The 27,967-nt window shown below is 41.0% G+C and overlaps 1 protein-coding gene across 1 annotated transcript; it reads right to left on the reverse strand.

The window, feature by feature from the left end:
* Positions 1 to 785: 785 nt before the first annotated feature.
* TBC1D10C (TBC1 domain family member 10C) lies at positions 786 to 27,874 on the reverse strand. Its single transcript, XM_063289017.1, has 9 exons — positions 27,450 to 27,874; positions 15,753 to 15,852; positions 13,899 to 14,006; positions 11,599 to 11,705; positions 8,998 to 9,112; positions 8,319 to 8,384; positions 5,461 to 5,650; positions 3,754 to 3,908; positions 786 to 2,369 (listed from the first exon to the last, which is right to left on the reverse strand). Exons 1-9 carry the CDS (start codon positions 27,641 to 27,643, stop codon positions 1,956 to 1,958), a joined length of 1,449 nt encoding a protein of 482 aa, XP_063145087.1. The 5' UTR covers positions 27,644 to 27,874; the 3' UTR covers positions 786 to 1,955.
* Positions 27,875 to 27,967: the final 93 nt, after the last annotated feature.

Raw genomic sequence — 27,967 nt, forward strand, 5'->3', positions numbered from 1 at the left:
ATACTGAACCTATGGAAGGAAGAATTAGAATATCCAGTTCTGGAAGATCAATGGGTCCAGGTATTTAAAAAATGGGAAATATGCTTCTTACTATTTAAAGATGAAACTAATTAATCAGAAAATATTATGTCAGGTCTATTGGACCTAATCAAAGAATGTTTAATAAAGGATGGAGATTAAGACTTATGTTGGCAATGTAAGAAGTTTGAACACTCTTTAACTTTAAGGAGCCAGTTTGGTCTAGTGGTTAAGGCAACGGGCTAGAAACCAGGAGACTGTGATTTCCAGTCTTGCCTTAGGGATGAAAGCCGGCTGGGTGACTTTGGGCCAGTCATTCTCTCTCTGCCCAATTCACCTCATAGGGTTGTTGTGGGGAAAACAGGAGGAGGAAGGAGTACTAGGTATGTTCCCCACCTTGAGTTATTTATAAAAAATAATAAAGGTGGGTTAGAAAATAAATAAAATGAAAATAAATAAAACTCACATGATTTGGTCTTCTTCCATTATAGCTTTTGGGGGTTTCAAATTAACATGTATGTTAATATAATTTGGGGAAGAAATATTATATTTAAGGATCTCAGTGTGATGTTGAATTATATTTGTAAAATATAGAATTAGTCATTTTATGAAGAACTTTGGCTCTATCAAGCTGGAGGTACAACAAAGAGGATAATGTAACATAACTGGAAAGAAAGTCACTCTCCTGATTTTAAAGAATGGGTCCAGGATATGAGTTTATCTGTTTTTGAAAAGTCTTTGTGCTGTAAAAATTAAAAGATGACACATTTTGTTGCTAAGTTATCCAGATTTAGTGATAAGCTCAACAATTACATTAACTCCTTATAAGTATTTACTGATCATGTAGATCTTTTACTTTTGTTATTGAGGGTTTTTTTTTTACCATAATTGTTAAGATTAGTTCAGTTTAACCACTAATTTATTCATCCCTGTTCTGTTTTCTACAGTTTGTTCAAAACAGTCCTGCCCTGGAAGTAAATACCTATACGAAACCTCCCTTCACCACACAGAGTGAATCAGAGCAAGTCTGTTCTGGTTTTTTATGGATATAGGTAAAATAACATTTTTGTTATTTTATTAAGTTAGATTCTGTGGATCTGTTTTATGTGTACATGTGCAATAAATTTTACCCCCTTAGAATCAAGGTGCCAAATACTTCAAAGCCTAGAGCAATAGTAATCATAATGTACTTCAAATTAGGTTCCATTTACTCAAGAGTTTAGTTCTGCCTTTTTTCCCCTCATTGCCCAGCCTGGACTTTAGTTACAACATCCAGAGCAAAAATAGATGAAAATGTATACTATACAGGTAGTCCTCATTTAGTGACCAGAATTGGGACTGGCAAATTGGCCATTAAGCAAAACAGTTGCTAAGAGAAACATCACGATTTTACAATTGTTTTACAGACCTGCAAAGGTTGTAAATGCAGGCATTGGTCACAAAGTTACTTTTTCATCACCATCATAACTACAAATGGTTGCTGTCTGAGCAGTCGCTAAATGAGGATTACCATATTTCCAAACTATCTTTCAGACTCAATGCCAAAATTATTGGGGGGGGGGGGCTGAGTGATGGTGGAAGGGTACTTAGTCAAATCCATGTGCCCTGCCCTTTGAACTTCACCAAGTTTAACCAAACTGTATCTCTCCCCATCCTGACCCCACAAAACCCGTAGCTCATAGCTTTATGTATATCCCAAAACATATGTAGGATGGGATTACCTATCTCCTCTTTCAACTCAAGCATGGTTATAGATGAAGGCTTCTAAAAGAGGAAGCTTTTAAATTAGAAAGTCCAGCTCTTCTTTCTTCTAGAAATTTAGGATTGCTTTCAACTCAGGCTATGTAGAAGCTTCTGAATTCATTCGTTAACCAGAGTGAGAGAATGCTGCAGAATGTTGTCCCAGAGTTCCACCTCTTCTCCACCCTGATTCAGAATCATGCCTCCAAGTAAAAAGAAGATTTGCTCCTTACGGCTTCTGGCTCTAGCTTTCTCTCCGTTCTACCCCTGGGATGCTCTAGGACATGGAAAGTCTTTTCCCGTGTGTCGGGCTTCTTCCTTTTCTGCTCTTTTTTCTGGCCTTGCATCTCCGAGGCCCTCTTGTGCTCCTTTGGGGATAATGGAGGTGGGTCTACCTTGATCTGGGGGATGTGGAAAGTATGTGTGTAGATTTCCTTCACTCTCATATTGTTCTGTGCATCCTCCAGTTGCTGAGCGTCAAAGATGGCCTTTGCACCAGAGAGGCGCTGCTCTGGGTTGTACTGGAATTTAGGCTGAGTTTTGCACAGTTTTGCCAGTTGGACTCTACATTCACGTTCCAGGTCACGGTCTGAGATGGGCACATCATGGACCTACCAAAGGTGAGGAAAGCAACAAGAACAACTTTAGGTTCTGAGGCACAAGCTCATATCTTGGGAAAATAGGACTTATGGACGGACTTCTAAGAGAGGAAGGGTCAGGTAACCTGTTGGCCATGGTCCATATGTGGCCATAAATTCCCTCCTTTTATGGCTCTTATGGCTTCAATAAGTGGCATTGCTGAATGTGGGCTGCAAACTCACTGAAAAAGAATTCTAATCTGGGGGAGCAAAATAATTAAAAAGGGGCAAATAAGGCTTCATTTAAATGGAACACACCAAAAATAACAAGAAGCAGCCCAGCAATTCAAGAACAAAACCCCTACCTTGGAACGAGAGCCTACACGTGTCAGTGATGTTACTGCTCTGCTCAATAAGCCATGGGCAGCCCCAGCCCCAAAAGTTGCCCACCTCTGCAACAGAGATGAGCAAGGGATATTGGTCAATGTTTTGGCTTTAGAGCTGGGCTGGGCATAAGACAGACTGGGACTGCTGGGTAGATTTCTGGATGCCTAGCAGCAAATTAACCAGGGCACACATGGGTAAACTGTAGTCTGCAACCCCTTGATTACCTCAAGAAAATGCTTCTGGAATTCAGTGGCAGAACAGCTGATTTCCAGCAATGCTGTTTTAGCAACCACCACCCCGGAAAGGCCAAAATAAAGGAGAGAATTCAAATTCCATGCTCTGCATACCTACAAAGCCCTATATTACATGATCCAGGGTTACATCAGGCACCATCTTGCCAAAACTTATCCTGCCCATCTGATCCACACTTCTTCTTACTACCTGTTGAAAGACACTTCCCTCTCCTGCACAGGAAGTACATGAGATTTGGGTCAGGTGGCTGGCCTTTTCTACAGTGGCCCCTAACCTCTGGAAGATGCTTCTTCTGGATGTATGTGTAGCATCTCCCTCCTTGCATTCTGCAAACCAGCTAAAAGTTTTTTATTCTATCACACTTTGGGTCCTAATTGGCTGTTTGTTGGCATTTATCTTGGTATGTAGATATCACTTTGTATTGCTTCTGTCTTTACCTAGTTGTAAACTGCCCAAGTCTCATAACTGAGGTAGTCAACAAATACTGCAAGTAAAGAAAATCAATGTATATGCATTAAGACTCCATGAGGCAATATACATTCATTTCCGTCCTTTAACATCCCACCCCTCACACACACATTGTATGCCTTGTGTACCCTTAAACGCCAGAGCCGAATTACCTCTCCTAGGAGTGCTCCTACCCCTTCACAAAAGCTGCCAATTATTAATCATCTTGTGCAGGTCTCACATGCCTGTACACCAAAGTTGGTTGGCTGGGGCTGGACAGAAACACAAAAGGGAGCTGCTTCACCAGACAGGAAGTTTCTGTAGTTTCTACCTCAGCCATGAAGATGTCTTCTTGCAGAAACTGAGGTGGGATGTTGCGTAGCTTCTCCAGTGTCTCCACCAGTCCTGTGCAGCCACGTAGTTTTTCAGAAGAGCCCAGGGCTAAGCGGACTAACAGCAGCCCCACACGAAACAACACCTTGACCCCTGCAGAAGAAATGTCAGGGCAGAGTTCAGGGCAGCTGAGACTCGTAGCAAGCATTCTTATTCAAGGCAAACTTGTCTATCCATCTAGCCAGGCCTATTCCAACAAGCAGCAACATCTTTCATGTCACTTTTGGCTTTTGGCTGTGGAAGTGCTAGGAGTGGATTATTTCAGCATTCAAACTGGGTGTTCTTCCACTGAACAATAGTGCTTCACGTGGCTTCTGGATAATCTGAGAGTTACAGGGAAGCAGAACTGGTGTTTATTAAAATGGCACACTCAGTTCTGGGCAGTGATAGTTCACTGTTGAATGTGTAGATGCTTAACAGAAGCCACCTTCATGTTTTCTTCAAAGAAAGGTATATGATTTTAATGCAGGCATATAGAACCTCTAAATAAATTTCTTCCCAAAAATGTTGGTGAATGAATTTATTGAAGTCATTTTTGTGCACCAGACTATCCTGCTTATTCAGAATATTGCAGCTAATGTAGAACTGTAATTCCCAGAATTCCCAATCTTTGCCCATGCTTATTGGGAATTCTGGGAGTTAGCAGTCTCAGAACTTTTAGAAGACTGACGATGACTGGCCTAAAAGACCTTTCCAAAATAAGGCTGAGTAATCTCATGAAATATATTTTTCAGGATCTCAGGAATGTCCTTCAATCATAGCTCCTGAAAATCAGCAGTTTCCCATCGTTTTGAAGTAGAAACACTTAAAAATGTAGTACAAGCCCTAAAACATACATATAAAAATGAGAAAACCTCAAAAGAGTCCCTTGCATATTCTTGGGTATGTCCATCAGCTTTTCCTGGCCACAATATGGAAGTGGTTTGCTAGTATCTTTTTCCTGAATGTTTTTTCCATTTCCCATTTTATCCATTTTACAGCCCTGGGATTCCCTAGTAGTCCCTCATCTAAATACTTATCAAACATGACCTTGCTTAGTGTTTTTGAATAACTCCATTCTAAAATGTAAGAAAAACAGAATGTCCTGGCTCTGTGAAAGCATCACTACTTCCTGGTGGCCTTTGCTCTTACCAAATAACTGAATCCATCAAATCCATCAAAATATTGTCCATCTCAGTTCCAAATCATAACCATCCCTCCCATGCACATGTCCTTCTCCATCCAATATCCTATTTCTTCTTAAACTTACTTCAGAAATATTTTAATCAACTCCTTTATCCATGGAAGATACTGTACCTCTTCCTAAAAGAAAGGTTGTTCAATCTCTCCCACCCTTGTTTTCCAGTTTAGCCTCTTGCATGTGTAGGGTTAGACCATGTTTCTCAACCTTGGCCACTTTAAGATGTGTGCACTTCAACTCCCAGAATTCCCCAGCCAGTCATGCTGGCTGGGGAATTCTGGGAGTTGAAGTCCACACATCTTAAAGTGGCCAAGGTTGAGAAACAGTGGGTTAGACTCCAGCAATTTGTTCTCTCCCCTACCTCCTGCCACTGCAGTTGCTGCCTTGCAAAGTTCTGCCATATGATTCTGCTTCTTGTCTCAGTTCAGACTTACAGATCCCCAAGTGCTCATTGCCATCACTCACCCTCACTCAGGAAGGCATCCCAGACTCTCAGCACCGTGGGGAAGGGCAGTGTGCGGGCAAAGAGGCACAGAAACCACTCGGGCATGTACAGCAAAGGCCCCACCCCATGCTTCTGCAAGTGCTTAAAGGCCTTTGGACACACATGGTGGAGGAGAGCAGTAAAAATTTCACTGTCTAGCAGCAGCACCTCCTGCGAGAAAAAGATGCAACAACATCATTTGTCACTCTTCAAATACTCTCCTCTCCTGTTATTCTCACCTTCCTACAATTCATTCTAGTGTCAGAATGAATAGCTCCTCTTAATTTACCAGCAGTCAGTATATCCAGTATCTTTGTTGTGACTGTAGCCTGCGCAAGCTTCCAACTAAGATCTAAAATACACATTGCCTTGAATTGGTTCTGGGTCATGAACAAAGTGAGATAACTCCAGCTCATCCCTCTGCTGAATTGGAAAACTTTGGTCATTTTCAAATTTGGAGAACTCCAGGAGAAGTCAGTAGATTCAGGCTGGGTTTAAAATCACTTCCCACAGCTTCTGTTAAGAGTTTGGAAAAGTAAAGCCGAAAAACAGATTTTAAAAAGTCTAGGAAGGATTTGTCATAGGAATTTAATTTGTGATTTCCTGGGCTGTGCTATTGTTTCTAATTAAAGTTTATATCTTCATATCCAGTTAGAAAGCTGGATGTAAGCTGAGGTTTAAAACACTGAATTATTTAATTTTTTCTTTATCCTTCTGTAAAGCATAGAATGTGATGTTTAAACTTCAGCCTGCATCCAGCTTTCTGGATGAGCATGAAGATTTTAATTTTAATTAGAATCTTCTTGTACTCTGTAATATTATGTTGCGACATAAACCACTTCATAGGGAGAACACATGATTTGTAGCAGACCAGTGACATCTTATGATCTGACCTGAGCACTGCGTTTTCATTGGTCATTTTCTTTTTACTTGGCAGCTGTGACATCAGGCTTTAAACAGCTCTCTCATTCAACCCTATTTTCATGTTAATATCTAAAATTGAAAAAGATTTCCTTTATATCTTGTGAAAGTGGTCTATCTGCCACGAACTGGCTGAATCTTCAAGCCATATGCCTCCATGCTATAAAGTCAGGAAGTGGCATTATGGAAGTTATTTCATTTTTTGCATTTTGATCTTTTAATCATCAGAACAGGAATACAGGTTGTGGGAGCCCAGTCTCTCTCACATGCCAGGGTTAAGGGAAGAATGACTTGTGAAGTGGCCCCTGGAAGATAGTGGCAGTGGCAGCATGAACGACTAAGCCACTGTCCCAGAACAGGATGTAAGTCCAGCGTGTGAAGACCCAAAGAACTTCCAGGAGGGGAGTTTGGAGACTTCCATCCTTCCATCCTGCACGTTCATCCATCCACTACAGTCTTGCTTGCCATCTTCACCTGGTACAGTTCTTGAACCTTAGGCTCCAATTTCATGGGTGAATCTTTCCTTATTTGAGTTAAAGATGAATTTCTGTCCTTAATGTAGCTATTTAAAGGCTAAAAAAAAACTCACTTCAAAATAATAAATGAAAAGCACAGTCCTACTAATATTTGTATGAACTCTTCTACCCATCATTCCCCAATATTTTAGATCACCCACCTATCCCCAATAATTTAATTTATCGAATTAGTTGAGAACAGATGTTAGCCCTGTGTGGTGGTCCAGACAAGAACCACAACCAGGAGTATAAAGCTCTATCTTTATTGTTAGGCTACACTAACAGAATCTTGCAAGACTCATAATACAGGCAGAGTATGGCCATTCCTCACCTGCATGTAACCATGGAACAAACAGCTCCTGGCAACATCTGCCTTAAAGTCATCTTTAGCTGCACCAGTGTCAGAATTGTGTAGACCATTTCAGTCAAGAGCCACTAGCAGCAGTTTTATGGTGTGTCAGATATGACATGATTTGTGAACAAATTTGTTGGCAGCAGCAGTCGGGTGACTGTAGGGAGCAGGATCCTACTAGTGCCTATTGGCTGCCTGGGACTGGGGTAGTAATGCCCCTTCCTCTCTGGTCCCCAGGCACTCTCCTCCACTTCCCTCTCCCCTCAACTCCCATGGAGAAAGAGACGTGAACAGCTGATCAGCAGGCTTGCTGAGATGCCAGATCTGGAAAGAGCTGCTCTTTCAAAGTCCCGTACCTCCAAAAGTCTTCTAATTACATGCCTGTTTTGCTTAATTAAAACCAGAGAAAGAGTGAAAGGGGGATATATTAGGGTTCCATTCCTTTCCCCAATCAGTGCTAATTAATATCATCTCCAGCTGGAGAACATTCCAATTAAATCAGCTAGGATGTTGCTTTCAACAAAGGAACTTAATAAATCATTTGCCCCAGCTCTTTCGACTGTCAGCCTGGACATGGCGAACATCTGAAGAAGCTAAGTGGATTCTTATCAACAAGAGTTGAAGGGCCAGATTGTTGAAGGCTAATCAGCATTATGCTGAACCAGCACAAGCCATCAGGGAGCAAATGTCAAACCCTCACCCCTGTCCCATCATTGTTTTCCTGCCTGCTGGTATTGTTGAGAAGCAAAGCAAAGATGGGCACCAAAGCCAGAGGGTTAAACCCATCGCTTTGTTTTCCAAGCCTTGCAGACATTTCCGATTAGGAGGACAGCACCATTTGGCAGCAAGCTGGAACAGAGACTGCAGAAGCAGGATAAGACTTGGCAGTGGAGACAGAAAAATTCATTTCAGTATAGTTTTTGCTATTTCAAGGATGGGTGGACAGAACTGAAACTGAACCCAAAGAACGGCCTTAAGAACTGCTGTCCCACCCCAGTTTGCTGGTTCCCATCCCCACAGGTGGGTTTCCTTTCTTCCCTAACTCTCTCACCATTTGGGGGCTGTAGTAGCCAGGCAGATAGTGGTCGCAGATCTGTACCAGGCACCAGAAAGCTTGCTGGAAAAGATAAACAGGCAACCATCAGGGAAGACAAACAGTAGCAGCTGATAGAGAGACTGTTAGACTATTTAGCATGGAATAACTCTGAGGCAGGAAGGTGTGATAAAATTGATCCTGCCTATCTTGTCTGGATGTCTAGAGAGGGTATGGGAAGTTGAGGGGTATAACCTGGTCCCTTCTCAGGATCTTCACAGGGTACACTAAAAAAAATGTTGGGATGGCGGCCACAATGGTGCAATCAAATCTCTGTCAATTTTTAATCTGTAGCAATGGACATTAAAAACAGGTGGAGTTTCGATTGCACCATCTTGACTAGCTGCTGTCTTGATTTGACTGCCATCTTGACTTTTTTGACCACACATGCAGACACCCCTGCCCTTTCTCTTCTGACTGTTGAAGGGCAGTGAAAACTATTTGGTTTCTGGGAGGCTTTGGAAATTGGGGACAACTGTACAGTTTTATTTCTGTTTGGGAGGTGTTTTAATGTTATATGGACTTACACCCTACTCAGATTTTTTCAGATTGGGGTGGCACATAGACATTGTTTGACCAGTCAATCAATCCAGTATCATGATGGCTGTAAGAGTGACAGGCTTTGCATAAGACTCACCTCTGGTGGCATGTGCATGAGAAGCAGGGCACCCACTGGTCCTTGGGCTTGACAATAGCCTTCTTGGGGCCGATAGACAGTGTAGGCCTTCAACAGCTGCAACAGCCCTTGCTGTCTATAAGGGAATAGAGATTACAGAGTGCTTGGGGAAGCCATGGTCACAGCCTTGCCGTGTCTTCAGGAGATCCTATCCAATCCAACAAGAACAATCCAGCTCAGTTCTGTTGTTCTGATTTTAGGTAGAATCTTGTGCTGTGCCTTGGCCAATGGGATTCAACCTGTTCCTCAGCCTCAGAATATGTGCTTTCCGTTCCCCAACCCTCTTCCACGCGGCATGTGACCAGTCTACAGGGCAGGACTGTCTGCATTCCATAGATTCATGGGCTTCCCATATAAACTAGGATCCAAGCAACTGGCTGGGGATGATGCAAGTAGTAGCCCAATGCATCTGGAAAAATTCCAGCTTAGAGTCAGCATGTAAAAGTTTGAAATGGAATCAGTTATGCAAAGTAAAAAGAATCATAGACTGTAATCATGCAACACACTGAGCGTAGTTACTCAGTTAATTCGTTTTCTAGGGTCACACAATATGTTGCATCATTAACCACTCAAAGTCCTGAGTTCAGACAGCACATTGAGCCTCACACACACACACAACTCAGAGTTAGGACCACCAGCCTTTACCCATGCAGCCATAGTTCTTCAGGGGACGTGGTGAAGGATGGTGGGGACACAGCCATAGAAGGGGCCATTTCAGTCGTCAAAACAATCATCTAACTTAAAGCACCTCTGGCAGATGATTGTCTAGCCTTTGCTTGAAAATATCCAGTGAAGGAGGTAGTGCTTCTTGTTTCAATCCACTCTTATCATTAAGAAATAAATGCGGGTATAAATAATTTACATAAGGTGTTTAAAAGGCAGAATTTGGATTATTGATTTGTTAATTGGTGCAGTGTAAACAAGGTAAACTGTACAGAATAGGATGTTAGTGCTGCTGACTCCCCAAATGCAATCCAGCAACTCGTTAAGAATAAGCATTTACAAGAGTCTTTCATCAGTTGTAGTGCCTACTTTCCTATATTATCACAATAGCAGGGAAACCAGAGTTTGAATTATGATGGAGGAAGGTGGCCCAACTCTTAATGAAACCCACACGCCCTATCCTTCTCTTTCTCGCCTCCCTCTCCATTGCACCATGCAAGGAAAGAGTGTGGCTGCTTAAAGAGTTGCAGTCAGGCGCTAAGGTTGCACCCCAACATACTGCTAAGTATTTTTTCTGGAACTGAATCACACTCCCTGCACAGCTTAGTCAACAGATGATCTGGTCAGAGGGGGCAGAAAAGAAAAGGGCGAAGCTTTCCTGTGTGAGAGCATTTCTGGATCATTGCCAATGCTTTTTGTCTAGGGTAGGAGGGCAAAATCCAGTATACAAAATTGAAAGATTTGGACCCTTGAACTGGCATCTATTTGGGAAACATGCCTGAAAATTGAAACAAGCTTAGCAGGGAAGCATCTGCCTCCACTACGTCCAGGCTGAAATTGGTGTATGAGTACCATGGCTTTTTACTGGATTTTACCGTTGATGTGAGTTGGGGAAAGTAACACAATTCCTTACCCTGGGAATGGGGATCTCCAGCTTTGCAGATGCTGCTGAACTATAACTCTAAGCAACCCTCACCATTGGTCCTGCCATAATTTCCCTATAGTTACAGGCCTGTTCCCTTTTACTACTACTGTAGTATAATATGGGCAGGCCCACAAGTCTTCTTCAAGGTAGTAATATTCCCCACCACAGGACCCTGCTATATTTTGCACTTCAGCACCTAGCTGGCCTTAGTAGGCCTAAAACATCCAAGGTCAGAGCTGGTGAGTTCTTACAGGGGAAACCGCCCCACCCTTCCCTTCCCTTCCGGGGCAGGCACACTTTTTGAGCCAGTGTCCAAATCTGATTTTCAGAGCATGCACTGGGCATCATCATAATAAGATGACCATGGGAGAGCTTGACTATTCACCAAATGAGTGCCATAATACTATATCCTGCTTGGGAAACTGGTGCGTTTGCTCCCCACCATTTCTTTGGCCTTCCAGTGAGTCTTTTCAACTATGGCTTCTTTTGGTCTTTTTTTCCTGGTCAGGTGGGCATCTTTCCAAGCAAAGCAGTGGCCTGCAACTACCATTGCTTTTATTTTCTACAAATGCCAGTGGGATCTAGAGAGGCTAGCTCTTTGCTCTGCAACATGCTAACTTCCTTTAAATTTTTTAAAAATTAAAATTAAAGTTGAGAGAAGCAGGGAGCCTTGTAGCTGTCAAAAAACTTATCCATGGACATAATGCTATTATAGAGCATATGGAGCAACACATAAGCATGTTACAATTTAGCTCTGGGTTGTTTTGTTTTTTTATCAACAAAACATTGCAAATAAAACTAAGAAAAAATAAAAATAGACACTATATGAAATATTTATATAGTTTAGTTAAATGTTATTTATTTTCTTTAAAAAGAATATGATGGGCTGCAAAGTTCTTCTGACAACTATTCTGTATATTTCAACCTGTGATAATCGATTCAGAAATTCTACTCTACATACTCTACCCACTCACCCAGGACCCTCAGGAGACAGGAACATCTCATGGAAAGGGAATTGGCGGTGAATGTCCTTTGTGATAGTCTCCACCCATTGAGGGTCCCCAGGTAGCTCAAGCAATTCCTGCAACAACAACAACAACAACAGACCTCTGTCAGTAGTGGCCCCACATTTGTAGAACTCTTTCCCAAAAAATTGCACAATACCCCCATCTTCATATGTTGTTAAACAGATTTCAGTGGTAAACAACTCTTGTATTTCACCAGAAAAATCTAATGGATAAAGACAGATAAAATGATTGACAATATATGTTCCAGATGATGGGCCCTTCAGGCGCTCAACATGCTACTAAGGAACAGCTGAGGATCTTTCAGAGTATTAATAGTGTTTATGACATCACGTGGCTAGATTAAAGCCTTCCAGACATGTAGTTGCTGATGCTGCCATGCAGGAAAAGAAAATCCAAAGCTGATAGACAGAATTACTGTACTTTGCAACTCAGAATGTAAAAACCATGAAAATAGAAAAGCTCTATGCAATGAAAGATGAAAAGGGCTACACATTGACATCTTTTGCATGCGCTAATTGAAATGGACTGGAATTAGACACTTTCAATCAGAAATCGTTTACTGCCAAGACATAAAAAAAAAAAGAATGTTGCTTTTATAGTCAGGAAGGATACAGCAAAGACAGAACTTGGGTACAATGTACTCAATGACCAAAAATATCAATTATACTTTATGGGCAATTCTTTAAAACTACAGTTATCCAAGTTTCTGCTCCAAACACTGATGCATGAAGAAGGAGAGGCTGATGAGTTTTATGGTCAATTTCAATCTGAAATTGAAGATCAAGCCAGCAAGAGGTGGTTGGAGCCTGGAATGCCACAGTTGGAGATAGTAAGGAGGAAACCGTAGTTGGACTATGTGGCCTAGGAAACAGAAATGAAGCAGGATAATTACTTATCAGTTTCTGCCAGTCCAATGACTCCTTCATTGCTAGCATAGTCTTCAGAAATAATGCCTATATACATGGACATTACCAGATGGAGTGCATAGAAATCAAATTGGTTATATTATTGGTACAAGGAGGTAGAACAGCTCAGTTATACTGTAAAAGCAAATATGTGGCCAGGGGCACAGTGAAAAAATAGGCCTATTATTAAAGACAAAGAAGACCAAACTAATGACCACAGGTTAGAAATGACACTGAAGTAGTGGATAACTTCTGCCTTTTAGTATCAGCTATTGACTAAAAAGAAACCAGTGATCAAGAAATACATTGCAGACTAGCTCTTGGTAGGATACAAATGAAGGCCTTGGAAAAGATATTCAGATATTGTGATATATCTATGCCTATAAAGATCAGAACTATGCAAACAGTGGTTTCCCATGTGATTCTCTATAGAAGTGAAAGTTGATTTTTGAAGAAGCAGGACAGAAATAGTATTGGTGCTTTTGAACTGTGGCGTTGGAGAAGAGTCTTGAGAATGTCATGGATAACCAAGAAAACAAATGAATGGATCATCAGACGAATCAACCCAGAGTTCTCACTTGAGGCACGCATGATCAGGCTCAAATTATCGTATTTTGGACACATTATGCAAAGACAGTTCCCTTGAGAAGTCCATAATGCTTGGTGAGGTGAAAGGAAAGAGAGCAGAGGACGATTAGAAACAGGGTGGGTGGACTTTTTTTATAAAGGCAATGGATTTATAACCCAAAAAGACCTCAAGGGCTGGGATGTGGACAGATCAACCTGTAAATAGATTATTTTGCATACATTTCAATTGTTTTACTGTTGACTTGGAAGCACTTTTTGCTGAAAGACAACATAATATTTTAAAGTTAATAAGTGTTACAAATAAGTAAATAATAGCAAAACTAAGATTGTATTCTACCACAAATGAAAAGCAAACTTAACAGTCCAGACTTATGAACATTTATTGGAAGTAAGTCCAATTGTTAGATTTACTCCCAGGTAAATGTCCATAGGGTTGCATTTCAAGGTGTTCCTCAATTTAAAGAATTGCTCTTGCCATACTTTTGTTGGAGATCCTATAAGAGGCAGGCATCGGAACTTAATGTAAATATTCAAATAATCAACGGGAAATGTCAGAAAGAATGTGTTGTTGGTTTGCCAATTAATTGATGTTAGGGCATAGATGGCAAGGATAAGTGCAATAGCAGAAGAGATAATTGTCCTCTGGCTGATGTGATAATAGAACATTTCTAATCCAAAGCCTTTTTAATCTAACACATGTGGAAAATCTTGTGCATAGAAGGCCAAGATAAGTTATATAAGGTGCAGGATTACCTGGTACTTTCCAGGGATCTTCTCCATTTTGGCCTGCCCTCCACATAACAGAGGCCAACAGCGTGCACGTAAAGACGAAGGGATTCCTTTTCGGCACAGCAGCTTTACCTGAGTCATTGTAAACCACATAAACTAAGTACATAATGATCCTGTATAGAGTCCATTCTTATAAAGGATGCCCATACCCCTTCTACCTATAGCTAGCCAAGGTTTGGGCCTCAGACACCAGGCAGGATTCAGTTCGTTCTCTCTCCCCCTCTCTCTCCCTCTCTCCCTCTCTCTCCCCCTCTCTCTTTTTGCAATATCTACTTAAAACTACTGTGATTGCCAGGGTATTTTAAACAGTGATGGGCTATCAGCATGTCAGTGAAGTCTAATTCTATTTCTCCTTTACCTCTGTTTCAGCTGGGGCAGCACTACAAAGGCTAAATTGATGTGTGGAACCACTAATGGATTGGATGAGTACCAAGAAGCTGAAGCTCAGTGCTCATAAGGTGGAGGTCTTACTGGCATGCAAAGCACCAATCTAGCCTTTTCTGGATGGCATCACACTATAGCATGGATTAGTAGCATATGGATGGTCCACTGGATGTTGCTGGTCACTGATTAAATACAGTGGAATTGAGCCAGCAATATCTGGAGAACAATATATCTACTACTGTAAAAATTAGCTTTGTGGCAGTCTGCTGTTTATATCTTCAGTTTTCTTACTAAATGTTCAAGACATCGTGGCTTCCCCAAATGAGCCTAAGTTATTCTTTCCTTTCTTTCTTTCTTTCTTTCTTTCTTTCTTTCTTTCTTTCTTTCTTTCCTTTCATCCATCCATCCATCCATCCATCCATCGCAGGTGTGTGGTTGCTTGTCTTCTACACAACTTTATTGCCCTAAATAGATTTTTTTTAACTGCTACCCCAAAAGAATATACAAAATGCTAAGGCATGTTGGTCACACTAGAAGTTCCAGAATTCATATTAGGGCAATATCTTTAATAGGTCAATCTCAAAAGTATTTTGTAACCTTGGGGTTGGCCTGATAAACATTTGGATCCTTGTATGAATTTTAGGATCACAGTATTAAACAGTATAAAGGCAGCCCATGCAATTAAGACAAAATTAAAAAGAAAAACAAATGCCAAGTTTCACAATGCAATTAATATATGAAGGATTCAAAAGCCTTGAATGTTAAAAGGTCTTTGGTGCCAAAAAGGATTGCTTATCTTTCATGTGAACTTGGCCACACGGTAAGCTCATCTCTGCAAACCTATCTTGAAGTAATTCCTGCCCATCTGAGATATGGTTGATAGGATGCGGAAATAAGATTTCTCAGTTTCAGCATCCAGTTGTTAGAATGGTCTTCCTACCGTCTGTCCTTTTGGCTTCATGCAAAGGTCTTTGCATCCTTTTTCCTGGGCTTTTAATTTCAGGCCATTAATTTAATATCAATATTTGCTGCATTGTATTTGTAATTATTATTAACTGCTTTCGAAGCAGAAATATTAGCATTTCAAGGAAAGTGCAACCATTGGTAACAAAAACTTGGCACCTTGGAACTCTTTCTATCTATATTCTTCTATTTGGACTATGGGGTTGGTGTGTGCAAGAGAGAGATAAAGGGAAAGCTTCTGATAACGTTCACATGTTATGCCGTGTCATAATATGTGTTTGGTCTTGACTTTGTTCTATGAAGTTAACCATTTGCTATTTATTCAATAATCATGCTTAAACAGTCATTTGATGCAATGTACACAGCTCTTTCTGAACATTACATGAGATCATAATAGGGCCCATTAAAGACTCTGAGGAAAGGGTGTGCTGAAATCACCATTTAAAGAAACCATCCTAGATACCTTCTTACCTTCCTGTAGCGCCGGGCCATGGTTTTTTCCCAGTGAGCTGTCATTTCCAGCCATTTGGTTTCACGATGTCGGATGAGCTCGACAGGGAGATGATCTTGGCTGCATGTGGAGGAGACAAAAGCAAACCTTAGGGCATCTCCCCAAATTTCCTGTAAGGCCATAATGTTCTCCACTGTTCCTTCCTGCAACTGAAAATATTCTTGCAAGACATTATTACAGTTCATGAGGGCTCCTGCTAAGTCCATTCCTACAGACCCTGTTTTATACTACAGAGCAGTGCTTCTCACCCTTAGCAAATTTAAGTTATGTGGACTTCAACTCCCAGAATTCCCCAGCCAGCCATGGTGGCTGGGAAATTCTGGGAGTTGAAGTCCACACATCTTAAAGTTGCCAAGGCTCAGAAACACTGCTACAGAGGATGCAGAGGCTCACTGAGGGGCAAATGTGCTTGGAGGTATTAATCCAATACTTTTTTGGAAGAGTAAGCTACAGAAGCATTCATTCTGCCTGTTGATTGGAAATGCATCCCTTTTCCCCTTGACAAAAATTGGGTTTGAAAGCTTGCTTTTCCGCAGGTTAAAAAGATGTGCTTCTTCTGTGGACAGGTGTTTCCATACATTGCATCCAGAATAGTCCTATGATCCCCCCCCACACACACACACACCAGCTTAAAACTTAAATAGCTTAAATATCTGAATATGGAGACATGGCATTTAAGGTGTGGATCTGGGTCAGGGTCTGTGGAAATGCCTCATTCTCCCCTTTGAGCAATTTCCAATCCTCCTCCAGTTTACTCCAGCAGATCAAATAGCCTAACTTAAGAGGAGAGAGACTGAAAGCAGAACTGACACATTCAGTACCTTGCTTCTCCACTGCACTTCCCCAGGCCATTCTCTTTCAGAAGCATGTTTTCCAAAATGAATCAGGGCACTGCTGCCCAGAGAAATCCCTGTCAAAAATATGCAGGTTCTCCCTATATCAGTCAGTCAGTGAGTTTATTTAAACACTCTACGGACCATAACAAAATGCAATATTATTTTAAAATCCAATACTATATTTTTCTTAACCATAACCCTCAACCCCAACTCATATGAGCATGAAGCTTATTAAGTTGTGTCAAATTTGTCTCAATTTCTTCAAAACACATGGGGAAGAAATGAAGATTTTGTATTACCACATGTAAATAGGAATAGTATCTTCATTTTCTCTCTCTTTTATTTTCTATTTGCAAACCTTGCACATGTTTAAAAGTTTATAGGGTCATATCCCCATTGCATTTGTTGTTCGTGCTTAGAAAATCTTAATAATAATAATAATAATAATAATAATTGCTTGCAAAAGCAATAACAATAAAACTGGATTATCAATTGAAAGCAAAGAGCCAAAGCAAAAATCAGGTGACAAAGCAGACACAGACTGGAATATAAACAGTGTTGAAAAGACATTAGCAACCTACAAAATGTAAAAAATAAAAATTGAAACATTAGAAAATAAAAACAGGCTTGAAAAAGCAATACAATCTACATGGATATCTGAAATAGAAAACCAAGCAAAACCTGAACAAATGGAAAATATTGTAGTAACAGCAGAAATTGTAATGGAACAAACAACGAAGGTGAAGAATTGGAGTACACCAGGAAAAGATGAGTTTCATTGATTTTGGCCCAAACATACATCCATTTTACATCCTCATCTTGGAAATCATTCCAATCAAATGTTGCAAGAAGGATGTAGATGACTGGCTTACTACAGGCCAAATGTTTCTGATCATGAAAGTCCAAACCAAACAAACAACATCCAACATTTTTTTCTAAATACTTGTCTGCCTACAACATTCAAGATGTTAACAGAAATCATTGCCAGTAAATCTACAAAAATTCATTGTATCCCAAAGAGCAAACATTCTAGAGGTACAAAATACTAACTTCTGATTGGCAAAACAATGTTACAAATCTCAAAAATACATAAAACAAACCTTTATCTGGCCTGCATTGATTATAAAAAAAGCATTTGACTCACTACCCCAGAGTGGGATTTAAAATGTTTGGAAATTTCTGGAACAAAAATACAAAATTTTAAGATAATGCCGTGAAAAAAAAGCCAGGGGCGGCGGGGAACCACCGGTGGCAAACACAGAAGAACCTGGATAAACCAAAATCAGAAGAGGGATTGTTCAGGGAAACTCTTTGTCTCCACTGCATTTGAATATTCCTTTGATTCCATTGACAATACCTCCACATGGATGACCTGAAACTTTCCAATCTACGTGTCTGATTTTTGCTTTGGCTCTTTGCTTTCAGTTCATTACCCAGTTTTATTGTAATTGTAATTGCTTTTGCAAACTGCTGTTGTTGTTGTTGTTGTTATTGAGATTTTCTAAGCATAATCAACAAATGCAACAGGGGGTATGCATCCTATAAATTTTTAAATTTTTTACAGTTTAGAGAAACCAAATCACCTTGAAATACAGTTTGAATATCTAGCAATGACATCAGAATAGAATTTGGATTGGATAAGTGCACAATGCTAGCAATTTAAAAAAGCAAAAATTTAATATCCAGACTGAATTGAATGATGGAATGGTGCTAAAATGAAAGCATCGACGATGGAGTACAGTTACAAGTATTTGGGTGGTTAGAAGCAAACAATATCTTACATGCTCAAGTGGAACCCACCCCCCAGCTCTGAATATGCATAAAAGGGTTAGAAAAGTTCTAGAATCAAAGATGAAAGGCAGTAATACAATCAACACTGTAGATAGGCAGTCCCTATAAGATGCTTCAGAGCAAGTGTTCTTGACTGCCCAGAAACTGAGCTAGATGCAATAAATGCCGCAACACATAAAAGGAAGGGAAAGGGAGCAAGTGTGCAGAAAACTTGCTTTCAATCTAACCATCCATGGTTAGGTTAGGTTAGGTTAGATTGGTATGTCTTAGCTTGATTATCAATTAATCATTCATCATACCTGATAATTATACATACATTAACCGTACGCTTAATTGTATTATTTTGCCAACAGTACCCTTTTTCCTGTGCTAATACGCATTGCTACCATTTGTACATTGTATAGAATAAATCCATAGAATGTGAACTGGTGGCTATTGGATAAAAAAGATTTTAAAATATAAAAAAGAAAAGAAATATCACATATCAATTACAAAACAGCTGAACAGAGAAACAAATTAAATGGCCCCACTTTGGAGAAGCTGGTTATCAAGAGAATAACACAATGTGTGGCTCAGAGTTACATTGAAGCAAACATTTAGTTACATTTGAGTAAGTCTGAGTAAGTCTGAGTAGCATACACCCAATTGTATGCTAATAAGAGCAAATACTTATCTTGAAGTTACTTAAGTAATAACATTCGGGTAGGACACAAATGCCAACCAGGTTCAAATAAACGGTGTCAGGAGCAGGTAAACGTTGATCACACCTAAAAAGAGATGCTTGCTTGCTTGCTTGCTTTTTCTTTTTTCTTTCTCCAGAGAAGGAGCAGTTGACTAGGTGGCCCTGGCTCTGAACTCCCTGCACCCCAAAGGCAGCAGGTTCTAGTGGCTCTGGAGCCACCCCATGGCAGCAAGGGGCGACTCCAGAGCCACTAGAACATAGTGGCTTTTCTATGTTCTATCAGAACATAGAAAAGCTGCACACTGACACTCTGTGGAGCAGCAGAGAAAGTGGTGAGGCCATTGTAATGGGAAAGGGAGAAAAAGGCAGAGATTTATCCAGTCAGAACCATCCCACAGCGTGGATGTGACCTTCAGGCTGCCTTTTAAAGAGCCAAGTGCAAACATCCTTAATACGAAGCAAGTGTGCACACGAAATGCCCTGGGACCGGAAAGGGTGAGGAGACTGTTCTCTGAGTCAGGCAGCTTTACTCCTTTCCTGCTGTGACCTCAGCTTCTGAGACCCAGTTTCTATGATGCACGAAGCCCCAGGTGATTTGCTTATCTGTAGCTCAGTATAGAGCGTTAACCCAGCCAGTGTGGTTTATTCGGTAGGCAGGCACAAAAGCCAAGCTTAGTCTGCCGTATGAACATCTCCTTTATCTTCTGCTATTGCCCTCCCTGTTGCTTCCGTTTTCATGCAGATTGGCAGGGACAGGTACTGGAGCAAAAACATTTTCAACCAGGTTGTTGTGAGGGTAAAATGAAATTATCCTCAGTTCTTTGGAAGAACGGTAGGACATAAATACAGCAGGGGAAGTGTGTCTGTTCAGAGTATTCTTCCCTGTTACAGATACAATAGAATTATACCAGTCTTCGGCTTCTCTTGCCTTCATAGGATTGATTTAGGTTAAATTTTAATCAAGCCATCATATTTCCTAGTACTGATAGAAGTTGGAATACTAGAACATCTGCATACCAAAGATCAGGGAAGAACTGAATCACTACAGGACGCACTGCTTGGGAGTTGGCCAGGCTGTACAGGGCAAATCATTTGCTCAGAAACAGTATTTCAATAAAAGCAAACTCTCTCCATCCAGAAATGAAATGTAGCATGGCTTCCTCCGTCAACATCTTGGGTTTTCAGACAACAGGACAGAACCCAGCTGATGATTGTATTTTAAATTACCTTTGAGCTTGCTAATAGAATTTAAGCAAGGTGTGCAGGGATATCCGTGGTGGTGGTCAACAGTGTCAAAATGGTGAGCAGTATTGAGTAATTAAAGTCCCACCCCTTTTTACATGCACATGATGTGTGTAACATTAAAAAAGGGGTAGAGCTTTGATCACCCAGTTGCACCTGACATTTTAATGCTGTTTACCCCCCTTCCCATGGATGCCTGTGAAGGTATTACAAGAAGTTAAGCTTAATTTTTCCATTTTAATTGTAATGAGTCTTTTTTTCTCTCTTTGCATGCTCTGCACCAACCTGAGGCAGGCAACTTTTTTGTACCCAGGAACCATCCCTTTTATCTCTCTTTAATCTTTTTCAGCCTCTAAGGTCATAGGGGAAATGGTGGTAACATATCCCATCTCTGGAGGCAGGAAGCTTCAAAAATAATTTTTTTTAAAAAGCACAGTAAGAATGGAGTAAAAAAAATACAGTAAAAATGGATCCTTCAGCAAAGGACCGTTACCTTGTCGTGGTGCTGGAGCTTGAGCACCTCAATGATGCCATGAGCTAAACCGTGAAGGGCCACCCAAGACGGGAAGGTCATGACAGAGAGGTCAGACTAAATGCGATCCCTGGGGAAGGTAATGGCAACCCACCCCAGTATTCTTGCCGTGAAAACTAAATGGATCGGTACAACCAGAGATATGCCGGTATACCATTGGAAGATGAGACCCCCAGGTTGGAAGATGGTCAAAATGCTACTGGGGAGGAACAGAGGATGAGCTCAACTAGCCCCAGACGTGATGACGCAGCTAGCTCAAAGCCGAAAGGACGGCTAGCGGCCGACGGTGCTGGTGGTGAACGGCGAATCCGATGTTCTAAGGATCAACACATCATTGGAACCTGGAATGTAAGATCTATGAGCCAGGGCAAATTGGATGTGGTTATTGGTCAGATGTCAAGATTAAAGATAGACATTTTGGGCATCAGTGAACTGAAATGGACTGGAATGGGCCACTTCACATCAAATGACCCTCAGATCTACTACTGTGGACGAGAGGACCACAGAAGAAATGGAGTAGCCTTCATAATTAATAGTAAAGTGGCTAAAGCAGTGCTTGGATACAATCCAAAAAACGATAGAATGATCTCAGTTCGAATTCAGGGCAAGCCATCTAACATCACAGTGATCCAAATATACGCCCCAACCACAGATGCTGAAGAAGCTGAAGTAGAGCAGTTTTATGAGGATCCACAGCACCTACTGGACAACACGCCTAAAAGAGACCTGTTATTTTCATCACGGGAGACTGGAATGCTAAGGTGGGCAGTCAGATGACCCCTGGAATTACAGGTAAGCATGGCCTGGGAGAACAAAACGAAGCAGGACACAGGCTGATAGAATTTTGCCAAGACAACTCACTCTGCATAACAAACACTCTCTTCCAAGAACCTAAGAGACGGTTTTATACATGGACTTCACCAGATGGACAACCCCGAAATCAGATTGACTACATCCTTTGCAGCCAAAGGTGGCGGACATCTATACAGTCAGTAAAAACAAATTGCCAATATCCGCTGGATAATGGAAAAAGCCAGGGAGTTTCAGAAAAACATCTATTTCTGTTTTATTGACTATTCTAAAGCCTTTGACTGTGTGGACCATAACAAATTGTGGCAAGTTCTTAGCGGTATGGGGATACCAAGTCATCTTGTATGCCTCCTGAAGAATCTGTATAACGACCAAGTAGCAACAGTAAGAACAGACCACGGAACAACGGACTGGTTTAAGATTGGGAAAGGAATACGGCAGGGCTGTATACTCTCACCCTACCTATTCAACTTGTATGCAGAACACATCATGCAACATGCTGGGCTTGAGGAATCCAAGGCTGGAGTTAAAATTGCTGGAAGAAACATTAACAATCTCAGATATGCAGATGATACCACTTTGATGGCTGAAAGCGAAGAGGAACTGAGGAGCCTTATGATGAAGATGAAAGAAGAAAGTGCAAAAGCTGGCTTGCAGCTAAACCTCAAAAAAACCAAGATTATGGCAACCAGCTTGATTGATAACTGGCAAATAGAGGGAGAAAACATAGAGGCAGTGAAAGACTTTGTATTTCTAGGTGCAAAGATTACTGCAGATGCTGACTGCAGTCAGGAAATCAGAAGACGCTTAATCCTTGGGAGAAGAGCAATGACCAATCTTGATAAAATAGGTAAGAGCAGAGACATCACACTGACAACAAAGGTCCGCATAGTTAAAGCAATGGTGTTCTCCATAGTAACATATGGCTGCGAGAGCTGGACCATAAGGAAGGCTGAGAGAAGGAAGATAGATGTTTTGGAGCTGTGGTGTTGGAGGAAAATTCTGAGAGTGCCTTGGACTGCAAGAAGATCAAACCAGTCCATCCTCCAGGAAATAAAGCCAGACTGCTCACTTGAGGGAATGATATTAAAGGCAAAACTGAAATACTTTGGCCACACAATGAGAAAACAGGACACCCTGGAGAAGATGCTGATGCTGGGGAGAGTGGAGGGCAAAAGGAAGAGGGGCTGACCAATGGCAAGGTGGATGGATGACATTCTAGAGGTGACGGACTCGTCCCTGGGGGAGCTGGGGGTGTTGACAACCGACAGAAAGCTCTGGCGTGGGCTGGTCCATGAAGTCACAAGGAGTCGGAAGCAACTGAACAAATAAACAGCAACAAAAATGGAGGATTGGGATTTTAAAATCTTAATTTAATGCTTATTTTCACCACAATTTACTGTTTATTTTCACCTCAAGAACAGAAAACCCTGCTGTCATAATTTTAATAGCATGATCTTGGGGAAATTCCAGTGACTGTCAAAAGAGGTGTGTGTGAGGGAATGTGTAAGTGGGCTCTTCTCACATTAGAGGCAATCTTGATTTGTATATCACTGTTTAGAGTGCTCTCATAAACTCCTGCCTGCTGTGGGTCATGGCTTGCATAGACCCATCTTTATTGGTTCAAAACATGGGCACATACAAACACATTTTCCTCCTCAGGAGTTCTGGGAATAATAGGTTTGCAGTTAGGAAGGAGAACATTAAGAGTTCTCTAAAGGACTGTCTGCATTTCACCAGACTTTGGTTTCACAATTCTTTGGGGGAAGTCTTGAAGGTTAAAATGGTTTAAAACTGATGAGAATGTCTAGTGTGGCTAAAAAAAAATAATACAAATTTATTGAGTTCAGCCCTCTGAGCAATCCAAAGTCTTATAGGGCAAAGAATCAAGAAAACGTAGTTACTAACCACCATAACCACAACTTATATTGTTGGGGTGCACAAGTTGCCATGGATACAGTGAGAGGATGTGGCTGAGCTACGTTGCTGAAACAGGAAGTGTTAGTTAATAGGTAGGCGAAGACATTTTCCACTCAAGCCCTCTTCTACATTACAAATAATCTTGATCTGAATATCGTTGTTCCAAGTGCTCTTATAACTCCTGCTTGCAGGTTTCTCATGAGCCTACTGGCTGGTTGGCCACAGAGACACTTACGCTGGATGGAGTAGAGAGGCTGGGCTTCCCCAGCTAGGGTTGTTAGGACTATACTGAGTGTATAGTCATTGCCAAGTGATAGCATTTAAACAGACTATAGTTCCAGTCAGCATGAATGATGGGAATTAAGGCTTTATTTTGATCCAGCAAACCAACTATGAATGTAGCCCATCATTTATACATACAATGAGCAATACCCAGATAGACTACGCTGACTGCCCTGTAATACAAGGACGAAATATACGACATACATAGAAGTGCAGAAGGTGTGCAGGGTTTTTTACAGGGTTCTTTCTATCCGCTAGGTCAATTCTAATATGTAATCAACAATGAAAGGGTTTCAATCCTCTACTTTTTTTAAAGTGGTTATTATGGTGGGTCACACAGTCAGCCAGATGTTTAGACAGGATTTGGCATTTTTGTCCACCTACTGAGTCCTTCCCAAGGACCTGGGATAGGTAGGCAGATGTTGTTTTTTTAATAATATTAAAGGTATTGTCACAGGATGTAAGCTGTTTCAAGTAAAGCTGCCTTTTGCAATTGACTGATGGTGAATTTGTCAATGCCAATGGTGTTCAAGTAATGCTCCAGATGTTTTGGGACCGCACCCAAGGCACCTATTACTATTGGTACTATCTTTGCTTTTTTTTTTGCTACACTCCTCCTCCTCCTCCTCTTCCTCCTCCATTATTATTGTTGTTGTTGTTGTTATTCCTTTTTGGTTTTGAGCCTATATGTGATAATGCTTTGCTGAGCAATTTCATTCTAGTATTATTCACAGTGGGAAGTCACCCAGATTGGAAGTGGCTATTATAGATTCTTTCTTCTGTAATCCTACATATTAGATCTACTCCCATTACAATAAACTACAATTATAGAACAATGGTACTCTTTGGTGATTTAAGATTATCAGTCAACCAGAAAGGAAAAAAAAACACTATATATAGATCCTTTAAATATATTTTAAAGGGATTTTTTTTAATACACTGGAGTGGTGAGTAATCATATGTATTTAATGTTTTTGAGAATGTGGGAGCAATAGTGTGAGTACCTAGTTTGCACAAGGTTTGCTCATTCTTTCTTAATAGGTTCCTGGGGAGTTTATCTCTCTCCTAAGTGATATTAAGCCAATTTTAGAGTTTCACTGCAATTCTACTTCAAGATGGCAGGAAACCTTGCCACCAGTTTTGGGCAATTGTGGTTAAAAGGATTTCCAAGCTCTACAAAAAGGGAGATTGGGTGCATGCAGCTCTTGAACTTCAGTTTATCCATCCCTGATGTACAAGAAACTGCTACTGAAGCATTTCATGGCTGAACCAAAGCATTACCAAGTTGCTTTAGCTCAAGCTGCTATGAAAAGGACAACTAGGCCTGGTTCAGAAGTTTGTAGCTGGTCTATTCCATTCCACAACTGAACCTGAAGGGTTAATTGAATAGAATATTGCTGATTCCAAATAGATCGAGGGCTATCTGATTCCATGCTGTAATGTTAAGTATCCCTGAAGTTGTAACAATTTCTTTAGATTAATTGAGAAGTACAAGCAATAAGCAAAATATATAATACACCTTGGAATCAAATTGTTTAAAGTGATGCAGGCCCATAAAAACAGCTTAAATATAACTGCAATTTAGCCATTTAAATATGATTACAGCACAGAAAAGCCATTGTAACCACACTGCTGTGTAACAAGTAAGTAAGGTGTCTCTGAGTCAAGCTCAAGTCCTGGTGATTTCCCATGCAGTTTTCTTGGCATCAGTTCAGAAGTAAGTTTGCCATTGCCTTATTCTGGGATAATTCTATGACTTCCCAGTCTACCCTACTGTCCTGGTATTACCTGATAGTCTCCCAAGTACTGACCAGGACCAATCCTGTATAGATATTCATAAATAATATGATGGGTGAAAGAAACTAGCTTTCATGTGCAAAGGAAATGAATTCTAGAACATGTACCACAGATGTACCACACGAAGTGACTTAGGTTAGTCACTGAAATGTTAAGTCCTTTAATCTTACTGTAACAATAAGTATAACAATAGAATGCCTGCACATATAGACAGTAGATGTATTTTGTGGGCAAAGTTGGCTTTTTGTTTCTATCATGGCGGCATCCAGATTCTTTGATAGACTGAGTGACAAAACTTAAGAAACAAAAAGTTAAGCATTATTGTCCTACAAAATGAGTTAATAACTAGGTTAGGATTATTGCCCGTTTTCCTTGGGAGGATAATTAGTTCCCATCAGGGCGGCAACTGCGGGGGGGCAAGCGGGGCATGTGCCCGGGTGCCGTGCTGGGGGGGGGCACCAAAATGGGCGCGGAACCCATATTTGCCCCAGGTGACACAGACCCTAGTTGCAGGCCTGGTTCCCACCATCCTCATCCAGCAAGTAACATCTGAGTTATGTGTTCCATTGATATGAATGCAGGTGAACACCTTTACCATGTGTGTCTGGATCACTCTGACATGACTAAATGCATCTTTTGGCGTGTATGAATGCAGCTCATCAAGCCTTCAGTCTTTTTACATCAGCCTTCTCCAACCTGATACCCTCCAAATACGCGAGGATTACAGTTCGCAGAATATCCCTCTAGCATGGCCATAAAGGTAGCAAAGGGCATACTGTAGATCCAGATCCACAAACTTGAAACTGGCATTGCAACCCCTTTGCCCCTCTCTCAAAATAATGCCAGTTCTCAGTCTTTTAAATAACCCCAATTTTTGACACTCTTTCCATACTAGCCCAGCTTTTCCTAATTTAAGACCTGACAGTCAAGTTCCCCTAATCTACAGACCTTTTCATTTCACAATTATTAATATCTCCTTTAATACCAGCTAAGTTAAAAATGAAAAATAGCAAAATAATTCTCACCTCTAATTTTAAATTGTATTTCTTGCCTGTAGAAGCTTAGGCTTATTTTATTGGGGGCAGACTCCTACATTACCAGAAAATTACAAGGAGATTGTGATGCCAGGATAGAATTTTGTGAAAGAAACTGAAAGAATGAGCCAGAGGGTCCTAATTCAGCACAGCTTGCTTACTCCAAAAGGGATGTTAAATAAACAAAAAAAGCCCCCTCCCCTGGAAGACATTAGTCTAAAATTACCTAACAATTGGGTAGAATATGGTTGTGTACTTACTTATATACCTCCCTTCTGCCTTCGATGCTTGCCACATCTGAAGTAAATAATACATCTTGGAAAAATGACCTTAAACCAAGACAGATTTATTGCCTTTCATTTTCTCATTCCCATCTGCTAAGTACCTTTCCTTACAAAGTTCTTCTGAAGCAATTCCTTATTTCTAATGAACGGAAGGAATATTAATGTGGGCATCCATAGATGCAGCTAGTCCGGTGGGAACAAGAGAGTCAGAAACCTGTGAAAATTATCCACTTCTGCAAAGTGGAGCAGTAAGAAATATGAAGAACACAGAAGTGAGTAGCCTAGAATAGGCAAGTTCTCCACCAGCTTGAAAACAGATTTCATCCAGTTGTCTATAGGGGAGCTCAGGGCCATTTTTCCTCTGAGCATTATTCCTCTGTACCACAAAGGTCCATCCCCTCATCCCCCACCCTTCCAGAGACCTTTGGAGCAGAAGCTGCCTCTTACCCACTCTGGAGGCTGCTGCCCCCAAGAAAGCCATAGCGGTCCGTCTTGCGGTATGGAGCCATGCCATTCAGCTCAGAGTCGGAGCCCAGAGAGCTGGTATCATCACGCAAGGAGAAATCGAAGGCATCTGGTAGTTCAGCTATAGCTTGGCTTATATTATCAGGGAGCTCTGCTGACAGAGAAGGGTCTGACATTCTTCCCTACCAATCAAATCCTTTGAATCAACTGAAACTATCAATTTTGGGACCTTATCTCATGCTGACAGCAGGGCCCTTGGCTTTGCAGCCTCTAAGAGAAGATTGCCTACATACCCCTCCTGTTATGACAAGAGCTCCCCACAGGTTCTGCAAGCTGTTTCCTCCTGAAACCATTTCCTGGTGTAATACATAGCACTATGAAGTAGGCAAGGCAAAGGGGGTGGGGAACAAGGAAAGATGGAAGGGCCCAGGAGACAACAGGGAAGGAAGGCGCTCAGTAGCTCCCTTGCAAAGTAAAAAAATGGTCCAAAGACACCCCCA

The sequence above is a fragment of the Candoia aspera genome, chromosome 1 (genome assembly GCF_035149785.1).
Source record: "Candoia aspera isolate rCanAsp1 chromosome 1, rCanAsp1.hap2, whole genome shotgun sequence".
Classification (NCBI taxonomy): domain Eukaryota; kingdom Metazoa; phylum Chordata; class Lepidosauria; order Squamata; family Boidae; genus Candoia; species Candoia aspera.